This window comes from Alexandromys fortis, unplaced genomic scaffold (genome assembly GCF_014885135.2).
Source record: "Alexandromys fortis isolate MF-2015 unplaced genomic scaffold, M_Fortis_MF-2015_v1.1 scaffold_186, whole genome shotgun sequence".
In the NCBI taxonomy this organism is placed as follows: Eukaryota; Metazoa; Chordata; class Mammalia; order Rodentia; family Cricetidae; genus Alexandromys; species Alexandromys fortis.
This window is the reverse complement of record NW_026068067.1, coordinates 2,616,457-2,632,760: the sequence shown is the minus strand read 5'-3', so window position 1 is coordinate 2,632,760 and position 16,304 is coordinate 2,616,457. Positions and strand designations below refer to the sequence as shown.

Genomic DNA, 16,304 nt, shown 5'->3' with positions numbered 1-16,304 from the left:
GCCCTATATAAGCCTTATGCTTGTTCAGTTAGCTGCGCTTCTTCCACCCTGGCAGAGGCAGCCATTCCCGGATCCTTTCCTCCCAATAAACCTCCTGGAGGTGTGGGTGAGGACCTTCTTTCCACAGAGGGGAAAGAGTGTCACTTTGGCTGGGGAAACCTTGCCCTACACTCCGGAGCACTGGAGCCAGGGCGGCTGAAGAAGCAAGTCCTCTCCTACCAGGACAGAGCTGTCACTTTGGGGAGGCCTTCCCCAGAGCAGGGTGGGTTTCTTTGGCCCCTTTTCCCCCCGACAGAAGGTCTGTGACTAGCCTGAGGTCCCACTGGCTGTATGCCTGCTGTATGCCTAGGAGGCGATGGCAGGATATAGGGAGCCAGGAAGGCAAGGAGTGAGTTTGTTGCATTCTATCGTCATAAATAGTGAAATAGTGGCAGTTAACTGTTTTGTTTTTCTTGAGACAGGGTTTCCCTGTGTAGCCCTGGCTGTCCTTCAAACTCAGAGATCCGCCTGCCTCGGCCTCCAGCGTGCGCCACCACGCCCGGCCATAGCACTGTGTAGAGACGGGAGTCAAGCCCTGGTCCTGGTCGACTCGGACCCGGACTCGATCTTGTATCACCGGCGCGCCATCTTGTCTCAGGGTGACACAAATATTGACAGCCTTCGCTACAGTCTCCCTGACCGCCGTCCTCAAAGTCGGGAATCGCTCAGGGTAGCAGCTCCCGGAAAAGCCGCCAGAGCTGCCAACGCCACTCTTCCGCTTTCTGCTTCTCTCTCTGTGTGGGACTGAGATTTCCACAGTTCTCCGGCCCAGCCACGACATTAGCCAATTACATTTCGGGAGCCTGCTTAAGCCCCGCCCCCTGATCGCCCGTCAATCACCGCGGGAGCTAGTACCGGTCTTCCTACGGTCTTAAGTGAGAGTCGCGCGCCACCGTTCGGCCGTTGGCGGTGCTGACCTCTAGGGGGCGTGTCTACCGGAAGAGCAGAATGAGGGGGCGGGCCAGGCCGGTGCGGTAACCTTTGGGATTGGACAAGAGAAGTTCCGCGATCTAACTCCGCCCACCCCGGAGCGAGCAATTCGAGTCGGAGACGCTAGGGATTGGTTCCGGATGGACACTTTACGAAGCTAGGAGATTTATCATTCCTCCTTCCGTGTACCGTGAAGAGGGAGCTTCTCTGATTGGTCTGGGGGTCGAGGCGCGCGCCGCAAGACGCCCCAGGATTGGCTGGCGGGGCTCTCGCGCCGGCATAGTTCCTTAGCGGCGATTGGCTGGAGGGTGGAGTCGGCTATTTGAAGGCCGCGCGCGGACCCCTGAAGCTCTTTAGAGAGAAGAGTTGGAGTCACGGCAAGGACGCTGCCTCGCCGATCTCTGCCCGAGTCGCCATTGCCTCCGCAGGACACCGAAGAAGGCTCCGCTGCAGCTGCGGTCCCCTGGCGAGGTGATGGCCAAGGTGTCGGTGCTGAACGTGGCTGTGCTGGAGAACCCGAGCCCTTTCCACAGCCCCTTCCGGTTCGAGATCAGCTTCGAGTGCAGTGAGGCCCTGTCTGACGGTGAGGCTGAGCCTACACAGGCGACCCCAAGCCCTGCTGCCCTCGCTCTCGCCACTCCCAGTCTCCCCTTGGCCAGCTGAGTCTCCCTTTGGCGATACGCCTCCATGGCCCCAACTCCGACGTCTCGGTGGACGTGACACCCCTGTCCTGCACTGCTCGTCCTTGGCACTTTTTCTCTGTAGTGGTGTCAGCCTCCGTTTAACCTGTGGAGACCGCAGCCTCGTCTTCCTCCCTATGTCTAGGCTCCAGTTTCATGCCGGTTTCCCCCAGGAAACCTCCCTAACCTCTCCGATGGAAACCCAACCTCAAGTACCCGCCTTCCCTTTTCCTCCAGACCACACAGACCCTCCTCTTGTCACCTTGTCTGCCCATGGCCAAACCTCCTCCACCCCGTTTGTCTCCCAGCAATACCCTCCCCAGACAACTCCAGATTAGTCCCCAGCAACTGCTGTTGCCGAGACCGGGGCGTCCCCTTAGGTTAGTCCCAAATCCCAGAGACGGGAGTTTCTGGCTCCAGTCTTTGCTGGTAACTTGGTCTCCCAGCTCCTGTGATGGGATTGAGTGAACACTCAGGTAAGGGGTGCCACAGCCAGGCAGCCCCCTGCCAGCTTCTGAGTTTTCTACCAGCTTCCAGCTGACTCAAGAAATCCCTCCTCCCTTCTGATGAGCACACCTGTTCTGGGGAGTGGGTGGACTGGCCAAACAGGGATGGGGGTCCAACTTCAGTCGGCTGGGGAGCGGTCCCTGGCTTTTGTGAATCTTTACAGAATGACTTAATTCATCTGTGGGACATGAAGGTAGACATGGCTGTCATCTCCCAGATGAGAGGACAAGGGCCCCAAAGAGCAGAGGACCTCTCATCTGAGTGGGAACACATAAGCCATGAGGTCCCTTTGGAGTCTCAGCTCCACAGCAAGGCGCATCCTGCTTCCAGGAGGAAGCACTCCAGTGATTCTGCTGAGGGTTGAAGAGATTCAGCTGAGGAGAGAGCTCGGAGAGGCTAGGTTGTGGCCACCAGGCCTCAGGACAGCTGCTGGGTGGTGTTCAGACGAACCCAGCCACTCCTGTTAGCTTAAAGCTGCTGTCGGGTGGGCCTGGGGTGGGCCAGTGGCCCAGTCTCTCTCTAGTTTCCCCTTAAGGTTAAAGGACTCTACTTGTGACTAACCATAGAATAAACTGGATTAAATCCTTGTCCGGACAAGGCAGGGTGTAAATAAATAAATAAAAGGTAGAGTAACAATGTGGAATAAGATTTATTTGAAAGCCATGAGGAGACACATTAGGGGGTCACATTTCCCAGATGCCAAGAGAGCAGGTTTCAGGCAGCCTGAGTGTGTTCCTTGCATTTAAAAATGGTTGCATGGTCACTACCTAGTATTACTTTGCTTCTTATTTGTAAGATTAGAACACCAAGGCTAAAGTCAGCCTGCTAGTCATGTTTTAATAGGAGCAGGGTGGTTTATCTATGTAAGCCAGACAGGAGAAATGTCACCATTGAAGTTTGGTTCTGAGTTCAGATCGATTTTTTTAGATTTATTTTTTGAATTTAATTTGCCTGTGGGTGTGGGCCAGAGACACATCAAATGGTCTTTCTCAACTGCTTCAGTTTGTGTGTATGTGTGTGTGTGTTTTGTCTACATGTATTTATGGCACCACTTGAGTGCCTGGAACCCAGAGAGTTCAGAAGAAAGAACTGGGTGTTCTGGAACTGGAGTTAGAGATTTTGGGAGTCACCATGCAGGTGTTGGGCATTATACCTGGCCTCTAAGAGAGCAGCTAGTGCTCTCACCCCATGGGCTGTCTCTCCAGCTCTGTTCTACCTCTTTTAGAGACAGGGTCTCTACAAAACTTAGAGCTCCAATATTGCTAGGCTGGCTACCTAGTGAGCCAGGGATCCACCATCTCTTCCTCCTTGGTAGTGGCGTTTTCTTTTCTTTTGTATTTTGAAACAGGGTCTCACTATGTAGTTCTGGCTGGCCTTGAGCTTGTTATAAGACCAAGCTGCCTTGAACCCAAAGATCTTCAGTCTGCTTGTCTCTGCCTCCCCAGTGCTGGAATTAAAGGCATTTTAATTCCACCACACCTGACCTCTTTCTAGTTTGGGGTGAATGTGTGTGTGTTGGGGGTGGTGTGTACATGGGAGCTCCTGGAAGGCAGAGTCATCTGATTCTCTAATGCTAGTTTGAGCCTCCTGACACAGTTGTTGGGAAACAAGTCAGGGTCTTTAAAAGCAATACTGGATTTTAACCTTGAGCTGTTTCTTTGTCTGTCTGTCTGTATCTGTGTGTTTCTCTCTCTCTCCCTCCCTTTCTCCCTCCCTCCCTCTGGTCTCTCTCTCTCTGTCTCTCTCTCTCATTTGTTTTTTGGTTTTTTTGAGACAGGGTTTCTTTGTAACTTTGGAGCCTATCCTGGAACTAGCTCTTGTAGACCAGACTGGCCTCGAACTCACAGAGATCTGCCTGCCTAGACCTCCTGAGTGCTGGTATTTTAAAGGTGTGTGCCTCCACTGCCCAGCTCTAAGGGCTGTTGTCCCTGGCACCCTAAATTAAGGTTCTTAGGCTTTCATAGGAAATATTTTATCTGCTGAGATATCTAGCCAGATCCCAGATCCTTTATCTTTCCGTCAGTCCTAAAAATGGAAGAAAACATTTACTTGTAGGTCTTTTTTTTTTTTTTTTTTTTTTTTGGATTTTTCGAGACAGGGTTTCTCTGTAGCTTTTGGTTCCTGTCCTGGAACTAGCTCGAGTGCTGGGATTAAAGGCATGTGCCACCACCACCTGGCTTTGTAGGTCTTTTTTGTTTATGTGTATTTTGTGTCTATGTATGTATACTATATGCACACTTAGTTCCTGCAGAGACCAGAAGAGGGTATAAGATTTCCTGAACTGGAAATAGAGATAGTTGTGAGCTACCATGTGGGTCTGGGAATCAAACTTAAGTCCTCTGTAAGAGTAGCAAGTGTTCTTTTTTTTTTTTTATTGATATTTATTGAGCTCTACATTTTTCTCTGCTCCCCTCCCTGCCTCCCCTCCTCCCTTCAGTCCTTCCCCCCAAGGTCTCCATGTTCCCAATTTACTCAGGAGATCTTGTCTTTCTACTTTCTACTTCCCGTGTAGATTAGATCTATGTAAGTCTCTCTTAGTGTCCACATTGTTGTCTGAATTCTCCAGGATTGTGGTTTTTAGGCTGACTCTCTTTGCTTTATGTTTAAAAACCACCTTTGAGTGAGTACATGTGATAATTGTCTTTCTGTGTCTGGGTTACCTCACTCAAAATAATGTTTTCTAACTCCATCCATTTTCCTGCAAAATTCAAGATGTTGTTATTTTTTTCCTGCTGTGTAGTACTCCATTGTGTAAATGTACCACATTTTCCTTATCCATTCTTTAGTCGAGGGGCATTTAGGTTGTTTCCAGGTTCTGGCTATGACAAACAAAGCTGCTATGAACATAGTTGATTTAATTTTTTTTTTTTTTTTTTTTTTTTTGGTTTTTCGAGACAGGGTTTCTCTGTGGCTTTGGAGCCTGTCCTGGAACTAGCTCTGTAGACCAGGTCTGGCCTCGAACTCACAGAGATCCGCCTGCCTCTGCCTTTGCCTCCCGAGTGCTGGGATTAAAGGCGTGCACCACCACCACCCGTATGCTATGAACATAGTTGAGCACATGTCCTTGTGACACAATTGAGCATCCTTTGGCTATATACCCAAAAGTGGTATTACTGGGTCTTGAGGAAGGTTGTTTCCTAATTTTCTGAGACCTCCACACTGACATCCAAAGAGGCTGTACCAGCTTGCATTCCCACCAGCAATGCAGGAGTGTTCCCTTTTCCCCACAACCTCTCCAGCATAAGTTGTCATTAGTGTTTCTGATCTTGGCCATTCTTACAGGTGTAAGATGGAATCTCAGAGTTGTTTTGATTTGCATTTCTCTGATGACTAAGGATGTTGAACATTTCCTTAAGTATCTTTCAGCCATTTTAGATTCCTCTGTTGAGAGGTCTCTGTTTAGGTCTGTACTCCATTTTTTTTTTTATTGGATTATGTGATCTCTGGTGTCCAAATTCTTGAGTTCTTTGTATATTTTGGAGATCAGACCTCTGTCTGATGTGGGGTTAGTGAAGATCTTTTCCCATTCTGTAGGCTGTCATTTTGTCTTATTGACCATGTCCTTTGCTTTACAGAACCTTTTCAGTTTCAGGAGGTCTCATTTATTGTTTCTCTCAGTGTCTGTACTGCTGGAGTTCTATTTAGAAAGTGGTTCCCTGTGCCAATGCATTCAAGTGTACTTCCCACTTTCTCTTCTATGAGGTTCAGTGTGGCTGGCTTTATGTTAAGGTCTTTGATCCATTTGGACTTGAGTAGCAAGTGTTCTTAAATGCTGAGTCCCTACTTATAACGTTTTTTGTTGTTGTTGTTTGTTTCCTTTTTTAAATTTTTTTTTTTATTTAGGGGGTAAGAGTCCTTTGTGTGGCATCTCTTGTTTTTGTCTAGAAATCAAACCCTGGACTACACATATGCTAAACAGTGGCTTTGCCATTAAGATGTGCCGCCAGCCCAACAGTCTAGTTTAGAAGTAGAACATATTAGAAATGACCATAGAATTTCTTGTCAGCCAGGACCGTTTGAAAAGATAGAGGAGGGTGCTTTTCCTCCAAGTTATGCTGATTGGTTCTATTCCTTACACTTTGGCCTGCAAGATGGTTTCGTCTTCTTCCTGGCCTCCTTTCTATGAATTGTACAGTTGTTTCCTTACATTTTGTCACTATCTGCCCGAAACCTGACAAATTCCCTCAGCCCTGGTTAGCTAACCTTCATTTCCAAAAAGCTCCAAGCCCTGTGGTTGCCTCTGTTCAACATCTGAAAGAAAAGAGTTCCAAGAAAGAAAAGAAAAGATCTACATTTAGTGGGTTTGGCCCAGCTTCTCTCTTTTTCAACTGAAAATTTCAATAGGCACCAGTTGAAAGAAGCCAGACTTTGGGCACCAAAGTTGATCTGTATGATGAGCAAAAGGCCAGACAATAAATATAAATACATAGTTTTAAAAAGGAGAATAGTGTGCACAGCTATAACCCTAACATAGGGAAACCTGGTCTCAAAGAAGCAGGAAGGATGGCACATTACCTGTAATCCCAGCACTTAGGGGTGAGGTGGGAAGGAGGCTTGGGAGTTCAAGGTCAACCTTAGCTTCACAGCAAGTTCCACATCAGCCTGGGCTACCTGAAACTGTCTCAAGAAAGAAAGAAAGCAAAGAAGGCTAGAGCATAGTGGTGAACACCTTTAATCCCAGCACTCAGGAATCAGAGGAAGGTGTATTGCCAAGGCTACACATTGAGACCCTGTTTCAAGAAACAAAGTAAAACAAAGGAGGGGGAAAAAAGGAATGGTCTGAGGGTAAGTCATTCATGAAGTGTTCGTCTAGTATGTATGAAACTGGATTCTGTCCCCAGTGCTGTGTGAAACAAGCTCAGCTAATCTATGATCATTTCGACATGTCTTTTGTAATGTTTTCAGCTTTGGTTTTGTTTTCCCAAATGGTAAAAGGTGTATCTTAACAGGGTCATTATAAACTTAGGGCATCAAAACAACTGGGCAACAGAAATGGCTCAGTGAGTAAATATTGTGGAGACAATAGAATCTCCAAAAGCTCTCTGTCTATACTGACATGCACCACACTAACTGTTGTCCTTTTATCTTCATAGACCTCATGGCTTGGGCACACCCACATTCACATGCGTGTAAATGCATCACATGCATATTAAAAAAAAAAAAAATAGTGGGTACTTTTAATCCCAGTACCTGAGAGGGAGATCTTTGTGAATTCAAGGCCAGCTTGTTTTATACAGTTGGATCTTGTCTCAAAAAGAAAAAAAAAATCCAATCCTGTGTTTTGGTCAGTATGAGGTTATACTGTATGAGTGACTGGTGGTTCGTACCTCCTTTTGAAGAAATCGTCTTCACCATTGGCTTCAGAGGCTCTTCAGGTCCCAGTACCCACAGATGCTCAAGATTCTTCTACAAAACGGTGTAGTGTTTGCTTAGAACCACGCATACACAGAGTCTCCCATAGACTTTTATTAGTATGCTTTCTTGTTTTTTTGTTTTGTTTTTTGTTTTTGGACAGGGTCTATTAAGCCTAGGTTGATCTTGAACTTAATATGTAACAAGAGTCTAGTCTTGAGTTCTGGATCCTCCTACCTGCATCTCCAAAATGCTTGGGCTTCAGGTGTGTGTCACAACAACCAGCCCCTTTCCCCCATAGACTACTGTTCATCTAAAAGGGACTTTTTTTCTTTTTCCATTTTTTAGGGGAGGGAGGTAGACAGGTTGTGAACACTGGAGTTCCTAGGTTGATGTCAGCAATAATCTTCAGTTGTTCTTCTCTTTTATTCATCGAGACAGTGTCCTTCAATCCCAGAGCTTGATGGTGTGACTAACCTTACTAGCCTGCTCATTATAGGGGTCTCCTATGCCCACCTACTAAGGTTGGAGTTAAATAGGGGCCCCATGCCCTTTTCATGTGCTTACACGAAAGCACTGCAATTACTGAGCCGTTATTCTTAGTGTCAGTGCTGTAGAAATAAGTTATACTGTGTTTTTTTTTTAAGAGAATAAATGAAATGCCTTTAATTCCAGCACTCGAGAGGCAGAGGCAGGTGGATCTCTTGAGATGCAGGTCTGCTAGGGATATGTAGTGTGAGAATAAATGACAGAAAAAGAAAAGTTACACATGTTCATGTTCAGTACAAACTTGTTTTGTGTTTGGGGATGGAACCCAAGCATCATAAATGCTGGGATGAGCACTCCACCTCTGGCCATGCCTCCAGCCCTGGATTGTTTTCTAGTATTTCCTGTCTGGCCATTGTTTTGAGCTTATGGTAATAGAGTCTACAGGTGCTAAAAGCTGAGTATATTTTGAAATGATATCTTAGTTTCTCTGTTGTGTGTGTACCTGAGTTTGACTATTCTGCACTCAGGTAAAAATTGGGGAGGGAGAGTGAGTATAGACCAAGGGCTCACTGACCGGCCACCAGCCCAGCTGACACAGCAAGATTCAGATTCAATGAGAGATACACATGGGCTCACATTTGTTATCCCAATACTTGGACGGCTTGCGGGAATATTGTGAGCTCTGGACCAGTCCGCACTACATAGGAAGACCCTGTCATTTGTTCCTTTATTTCTACATTTGTTGTGTTTATGTGTGTGCTAAGGCATGTAGAGGTTAGAGGTCAGCTTGCTGGGGTTAGTTCTCTCCTTTCCCCATGTCTTTTCTGGGGATTGAGCTGAATCTTTAGGTTTTGTGGCAAGTGCCTTAACCTTCAGAACAATCTCTTAGGCTCCAACCCCGTCTTTTTTTTTTTTTTTTAAAGATTTATTTATTATGTACACAGCAGTCTGCCTCCATGTATGCCCACATGCCAGAGGAAGGCGCCAGATCTCATTACAGATGGTTATGAGCCACCATGTGGTTGCTGGGAATTGAACTCAGGACCTCTGGAAGAGCAGCCAGTGCTCTTAACCACTGAGCCATCTCTCCAGCCCCCCGTCTTTTTTTAAAAAAAAAAAAAAATGCCGGGCGGTGGTGGTGCACGCCTTTAATCCCAGCACTTGGGAGGCAGAGGCAGGCCAATCTCTGTGAGTTGAGACCAGCCTGGTCTACAAGAGCTAGTTCCAGGACAGGCTCCAAAACCACAGAGAAACCCTGTCTCGAAAAACCAAAATAAATAAATAAATAATTTATTTACTTTTATTTAATTTGCATTCGTATTTTGTTTCCATGTATGTCTATGTGAGGGTGTCCAATCTTGGCATTAGAAACAGTTGTGAGCGGCCATGTGGGTGCTGAGAATTAAATTAAACCCAAGTCCTCTGGAAGAGCAGTCAGTGCTCTTAACCACTGAACCATCTCTCCAGTTGCCCCCCCTCCTTTTTTAAAGCTCTGTCTCACATGCTGAGATTAGAGGCTTGTACCGGTGTGATGCTACCTCTTGAAAGAAAATATAAAATAAAACTTTGTCAAATTTATAATGATTGCAATTTATAGGCCCTTGTTTCAGGCATCTGTTTTTGTAGATGGTTTGATCAACTCTTGACTTTTTGTTCAGTATTTTAAGTGGGCTTTTTGTGAATTCTTGAGTCTGTGTCTGGCCCATGGCTTCACTGTCTACTTGCTTTCTGTATATACTACATCTTTTCTTTCAGTAGGTTTCGCCAAAAAGTGTTGACCTAGACTAAGCAAGGTCAGGTGCGTTGGGGGCACAAAGGACTGTCCTGTGTCAAACCCCTTTTGCCAGCCCTCCTTCCAGCGCATTAACTAACTGTAAGAATATATGACTCCATGGGTTTGGAGAAAGGAGCCTAAAGAAAGTAGAGTTTACTTACTTAGCAAGTAAGAGCAAGGGTAGCACACTTTTCTGTCCTTCCAGAAACATTGATTCTTGTATGTCACTTTTTTTACTAAATCCATGGGGCTGGGAGCCTGGCTTAGCCACACAGCATGTTTTTGGCAAGTGCAGGCCCTGAGTTTCATCCCCAGTACTGCAAAGAAGGGAATAACTAGGAACAACTAGGAAGATGTTCTGCAGTCAGAAAACTGATTGCTCTTTCAGAGAACCCAGTTCAGTTCCCAGTACCCACATGGCGGTTAACCATCTGTACTTCCGGTTCCAACAGACTTGACACAATCTTGTGGCTTTTATGGGCATGAGGCACCAAAGGGTAGTAGACATGCAAGCAAAACACCCATACATATAAAAAGAAAACAACCTTTGGAAAAGCACACAGGAAAATAAAGCTTAAAAAAATGAAAGGGCATGCTCACTTCAGCACATATACTAAAATTGGAACAATACAGAGAAGATTAGCTTGGTCCTTGCACGGGGATGACACAAAAATTCATGAACATTCAAAAAAAAAGTTATAGCGAAATAAAATTTCCCAGAAATGATGAGGCCGGAGTTTGAGCACTGGTGAACCCCAGGCATGGTGTCACCTAGAAGGACCTAGGTGACAATGTAAAGGGACAAGGGAGTTTATGTATCTAGGAAGGCTTTGTGGCTCAGGTGACAACTTCCACAGTATGATCTGGTGTCAGTGTGCTTCCAGTGCTGGGTGCCTGTGCCACACTGGACCCAGGGCCAAGCAGCTTCTAAGAGCATGCTCCCTGTGAATCTCAGCTTGTGCAACTTTTCCCAGCTGCTGGAGCTAGGGGTTGTGTAATTTCAAAGAGCCTAAAATAAGTTCTGGGTCTGAGGCCAAGCTTCTCTGTACTAGCATGACCTTGGCTCTCCTGCGAGAGGCTGTGGACACTGGGGTTTGCCTGAGATTAATGGGAAGGGTCTCCAGGTACTTTTTCTTTCATCTTTTTTGGGTTTACTCCAGGACTGAGCCCCCTTAATGGAGTACGGAACAGTGTTGGAGGGATGCCCTGTCACACGCCATTTGCTGGCAAAGCCTCTGTCCCACAAATGTGCACAAGTAGGCATGAGTTGGTGCCAGATGTGGACAACTCTGGGACAAGTTGGTTCTCCCAGCAGCTTTGCCTTTCCCTTCTGCCACCTGGCTCTCCTGCTGGATTGGAATCTGCCACTCTGCCCTAGTTGTCGAGGGATCTGCTCTACTTGGTGGCACCAATCCTTCTGTGAAAGAAGATGCTTCCTATCCAGAGACCAGGGTCCTTGAGTAGCTCAACTCCCTACTCCTTCCACAAGCCTTAGTCACAGGACTCCTGAGTCAGCCTATGTTATTGTGGTTCCTCTCCACTACTGAGAGGCCTGTTTCCCTGGAGGGCCAGAGTCAAGGTCACCTGGCCCAGTTAGGCCCCACAGGGAAAATGTCTCCATTAAAGCAGAGCTTCACACTTGCTCTAATTCGGGACTGTGGTGCCTGAGCCTACGCCCAGCAAACACACCAGTTCCCTGGACATTCTCATACATTGAGATGTGGCTGAAACTAACAAGAAGACCCTTGCCTTGCTCTCCAGCTATTTTCAGTCCTCAACTTCCCAACCCCCCCATGTGCTTGCAGACCTGGAGTGGAAGATCATTTATGTGGGCTCAGCTGAGAGTGAGGAATTTGATCAGATCCTAGACTCAGTGCTGGTGGGTCCTGTCCCTGCTGGAAGACATATGTTCATCTTTCAGGTAAGGAAGTTGCATCTTAGACCTTGATTTCTAGAAATGTTAGAGGTTGGAGATGGAGCCCAGGCCCTGACATACTAGACATGCACTCCCCTACTGAGCCACACCCAAGCCTAGAACCTTCCTCCTTTACCTGAAAGCACACTGGCTTTAGCAGTCAGGTTTAAGTTCAAATCATAAAAAGAACTGGAAATGGTTCCAACTACTCAGGATGCTGAGGCAGAAGGACTACAACTTCAAGGCCTGCCTGAGCCATATATCCTGGTTGACTGCCAGGAGCTGTCTGACCAAAGCAATGCTTCAAAGACCACTACTCAGGATTCACCCCACCTCTGAGTCACAGCTCTTAGTGACTTCTGGGCCACTAATTTGTCATCTGTTCACAGGAGTTGTGTTGTGTACCAAACCCATGAACACAGTCATGAATATTGAACTATTCCCCTCAAGGATTACGGGGTTTTGTTGTTACCTGCTTATGAGCCAGAGCTAAGCACATGCCTATAAGCCCAGCACACAGTTTGGAACCAACCTGGGCTCTGCAACAAGACCCTGTCTCAAATACCTTGCTAGTAAATGTTGACACATGAGCTCAGCCAGTTGCACTAGCCCATGTCTAAATCACCCAACACAGATGCTCCATAAGCTGCTTTTACACAAGCAGTACTTCACTGCATTTGGGGATCTTATTTATTTTGATTTTTTACTGTATGATGTAAATCTTTACTCATTGATTACATTTTAAGATATCTCAATAATTCATTTGGCATCAGTGAGTTAAACATTTGCATATATAATGAAGAATCAAGTAAATACTCAATTTTTACTAAAGGTATAGCTGAGTTTAGTGGTATTTGTTTTTAATCTCAGTACATGAAAGGCTAAGGTAGACTGCTTCAGGTTCAAGGCTAGCTTAGGCTACACAGCCAAATGCTGTTAAAAAAAATAATTAGGCGAGGTGTGATACACCTTTCATCTGAGCACTCCGGAGGTAGAGGCAGGCACGGGGACGGCCAAGGCTACACAGTGAGGCTTTGCCCAAACAGATAGAATACAAGGGGGTGTAGTAAAGGTGTGATGAATGTAAACTTAGTGTCTGTACTCTGCCCTGGGATTTTGGTAATGAAGCAAAGAAAGGTTCCAGAGGGTTCCATTTATGATTGCTAAGCTCTATGTTTCTAGGCCAAGAGAGAGAAAATCCTGTGGTAGTTGGACTGTGTAGCAGAGCTGTTCACATTCTGACAGGCAGAAACCAAGCTCACCATATGAAACTCCTGAATTTTGGCAGTAGGTAAACAGTCAAATAGAGTCCTTGTACTCTATATTAGAGGCAGGTGGATCTCTGTGAGTTCGAGACTAGCCTGGTCTACAGAGCTAGTTCCAGGACAGGCTCCAAAGCCACAGAGAAACCCTGTCTCGAAAAACCAAAAAAAAAAAAAAAAAAAAAAAAAAGTGGAAGAAAGCCATGTAGCCCCTAGTTTGGTCACATGTTGGAACCTGAGCACCAGGTTTTCCTTTCTCTTTATGTGTCAGTTGTTAGATTTGCAGTTTCTGGTTGTATCAGGCTGGCAGATTTGTAAACTCAGAATCAGTGAATATGAAGATGGGCTGTGGCTTCTAAATGGTACTGTGTCCAGTCCGGTGTTACTATGCTCATTGGCAGGTGCTTAGGATTGCTTAGGTGTAGTGTTTTCATTTGCATTGGTTCTGTACAACATAACTGCTCCCTCACACTGATCTGTGATTCTGTTCTCTGTCACTGGGTTTAGTCATCCTCTCCAGGATGACTCCTGCCTGGCTTCCTGCGGCCAGACCTCCTTTTCTAAACACCGCTCTTACCCAAGCATGCTGGGGTTGCTCCGTATCCAAACGACCAGTCAGTCCCCTGTACATCACTTTCCACCTGAACACCCTGTCTCTTAGTCAAATTCAGCAGTTTTGAATTAATTATTGTTGTTATTATTACTGGGACTAAGGACTATGCATACTGAACAATGATGCTGCCAAATTAAATTCATGATCTCTTCTTTATAGTCACTTGTATGATCAGTTTGTCTAGTCCCAGCTCTTTGGTTAGTCTTTGTGTCCTGATTGGCAGTGCTAAAGCCTAGGATTTGTCTCCCCAGGCTGATGCCCCAAACCCATCCCTCATTCCCGAGATGGACGCTGTGGGTGTGACTGTGGTTCTTATCACCTGTACCTACCATGGACAAGAGTTCATTCGTGTGGGCTACTATGTCAACAATGAATACCCAGACCCAGAGCTTCAGGAGAACCCACCCCCAAAGCCAGACTTTTCTCAGGTAAGGCCTGTCTCTGTACTTCCTGCTTCAGACAGGCCAGTTCTTTACAGCTGTCTGAGCCAGAGCTAGGATAGAGCAAGTCTTTTCTTGAGGCATGCCTAACAGAATCAAAGCTAGAGCTAGGGAAGTGGAGGGCACTGTGATCCCACCACCCTGGCCCTCATAAATTAGAGGCCAGCCTCATCTGCATGGGTTCCAGACCAACATAGGCTACATAGTAAGACCCTGTTTCCAGGGGGGCATGGGAGGGAGTGCTGGAGGCCACTAGAGAGAGAACTCAGTGGTTAAGAGCACTAGCTACTCTTAAGATTTGATTTGAGGGGGCTGGAGAGATGGCTCAGAGGTTAAGAGCACTGCCTGCTCTTCCAAAGGTCCTGAGTTCAATTCCCAGCAACCACATGGTGGCTCACAACCATCTGTAATGGAGTCTTGTGCCCTCTTCTGACCTGCAGGCATACTTGCAGACAGAATGCTGTATACTTAATAAATATTTAAAAAAAAAAAAAAAAGATTTGATTTGATTGGTTCTGATTCCTAGCATTCACATAGTAGCTCACAGCCATCTTTAATTCTAGTTCCAAGGTATCTATGCCCTCTTCTGACCTACATGGGGATTAGGCATAAATGGAACCAATACACATTCATACAGTAAAGATATTTATAAAAAGAAAATAAGTGAGCCAGAGAGAGGGCTCAGCAGTTAAGAACCTTGCTGTTCTTCAGAGCCCAGATTCAATCCCACATGGTGGCATATCATCTAGCCACCCACGTGGTGGTTCTTACTCCAGTTCTAAGGCATCTGTGCCCTCTTCTGGCCTCCAAAGGCATCAGGCACACACATGGTACACGGACATACATGTAGCCAAACACCCATACACAAAAAAACTTTAAAAAAAAAATCATGCTAGGCATGGTAATGCATACCTTTAACCCCAGCACTTGGAGGCAGGCAGATCGCTCAGTGAGTTCCAGACTAGCCCAGTCTACATAGTTGAGACTCTCTCAAAACAACCCAGAAACAAATGAACAAAGCCAAGCAAAACCAGGACAAGGAAGACCCTGTTCCTACTCCACAGTGTACAAGCATTCTTGGGGCTCAAAGTGGGGGTCTGAGGGATTCCTGGCCTTTTAGGGATAACACTTAGGTAATAAGGACTGACATTCTTCTTCTTGCTCCAGCTTCAGCGAAACATCTTGGCTTCTAATCCCCGGGTGACCCGATTCCATATCAACTGGGACAACAACCCAGACAGGCTGGAGGTCATAGAGAACCAGGACCCCAGTCTGGATTTCGGCCTTCCTTTCAGTTGCACTCCTCTCAAAAGTCTGGGCCTCCCTACCTGCATCCCAGGCCTCCTCCCGGAGAACTCCATGGACTGCATCTGATGGGAGCCAGGCTGGTCCCAGTAGGACCATGGCCAGTCTCCTTGCACACCTGGAGGGGATCTAAGGCCCTCATGCTTGGTCATCTCAAGGATTTGGGGGTCACCGACTGACTCCAGACTCGTCATCCCCAGGAAAATGTGGACCACAATCTCTCACCTCAGGTCCAGAAGAATCATCTCACTCTGACCCACCAGCCTCTAAGAAGCAGGTACTTATATGCTCGTTCTTTGTGTTGTTTTTCCTTCTACACTGTCAGTTCCTGTGAGAAGCTCTCTATCACCTGTCTTGAGGCTTGTTGGGCGATGCCTGGCTAGCCTTTGGCCAGAGGCTGTTACTGCTGCCCACTCCAGTTCTTGGGGTCTCAGGCAAGGAATACTGGTTAGAAGGCAGACTCAATATCACCACTGTCCTTCCAGGGTGTCTTAGTCATTTAGTCTAACCACTACTAGAGAACTCCCAAAGGTGAGCTCCCCAGGCCAGGAGGAATGGTGGGTACTGTACTTTGGTCACAGCTACCTTCTCATCTCGTGACTGAGCCTGACTTTCTGAGAGGATTGCCCTGGGTAGATTAGGTATGTTTGTTGGAGGTCCTGATGACATGTTCTCATGAGCTACACAGTATTCTGGGAGGCATTTGGCAGACTGACCTGAAAAACTTCTACTCCCATCTGCCCCTACCTAAGCCCTGGGCCCCTTGCTGCTACACGGATGCTATTGTGATTGCAGTGTGTATATTAAAATGCTTTTATATTAAAAGTTTTGTTTGGTTTAAAAATAAAAGCACTTCATCTAGATTTGTTTCTGCTTTTTATTTATTTATTTATGTTCCCTGCTCCTTGACATGCCTGAAGACCAGGCTGGACTCGAACTCGGAGAGATTCACCTGCCTTTGCCTCTGGAGTGCTGAGATTAAGAGTATGCAGCACCAC

General features: G+C 46.4%; 1 protein-coding gene and 1 non-coding gene across 2 annotated transcripts; both read left to right on the top strand.

Annotated features, from left to right (window-relative positions):
- The first annotated feature begins 1,108 nt into the window (after positions 1 to 1,108).
- On the top strand, positions 1,109 to 16,169 carry Asf1b (anti-silencing function 1B histone chaperone). Its single transcript, XM_050120724.1, has 4 exons — positions 1,109 to 1,552; positions 11,577 to 11,692; positions 13,813 to 13,989; positions 15,169 to 16,169. Exons 1-4 carry the CDS (start codon positions 1,444 to 1,446, stop codon positions 15,373 to 15,375), a joined length of 609 nt encoding a protein of 202 aa, XP_049976681.1. The 5' UTR covers positions 1,109 to 1,443; the 3' UTR covers positions 15,376 to 16,169.
- Positions 10,364 to 10,471, top strand: LOC126487806 (U6 spliceosomal RNA). Its single transcript, XR_007588501.1, has one exon. It is a non-coding gene; the product is annotated as a U6 spliceosomal RNA (small nuclear RNA).
- Positions 16,170 to 16,304: the final 135 nt, after the last annotated feature.

Excerpts from the sequence above, each read along its gene's own strand:
- Asf1b (XM_050120724.1), top strand. The coding sequence starts at position 1,444 with ATGGCCAAGGTGTCGGTGCTGAACGTGGCTGTGCTGGAGAACCCGAGC. Across the intron at positions 1,553-11,576 it reads CAGTGAGGCCCTGTCTGACG|ACCTGGAGTGGAAGATCATT; the intron begins GTGAGGCTGAGC and ends ATGTGCTTGCAG. Across the intron at positions 11,693-13,812 it reads GACATATGTTCATCTTTCAG|GCTGATGCCCCAAACCCATC; the intron begins GTAAGGAAGTTG and ends TTGTCTCCCCAG.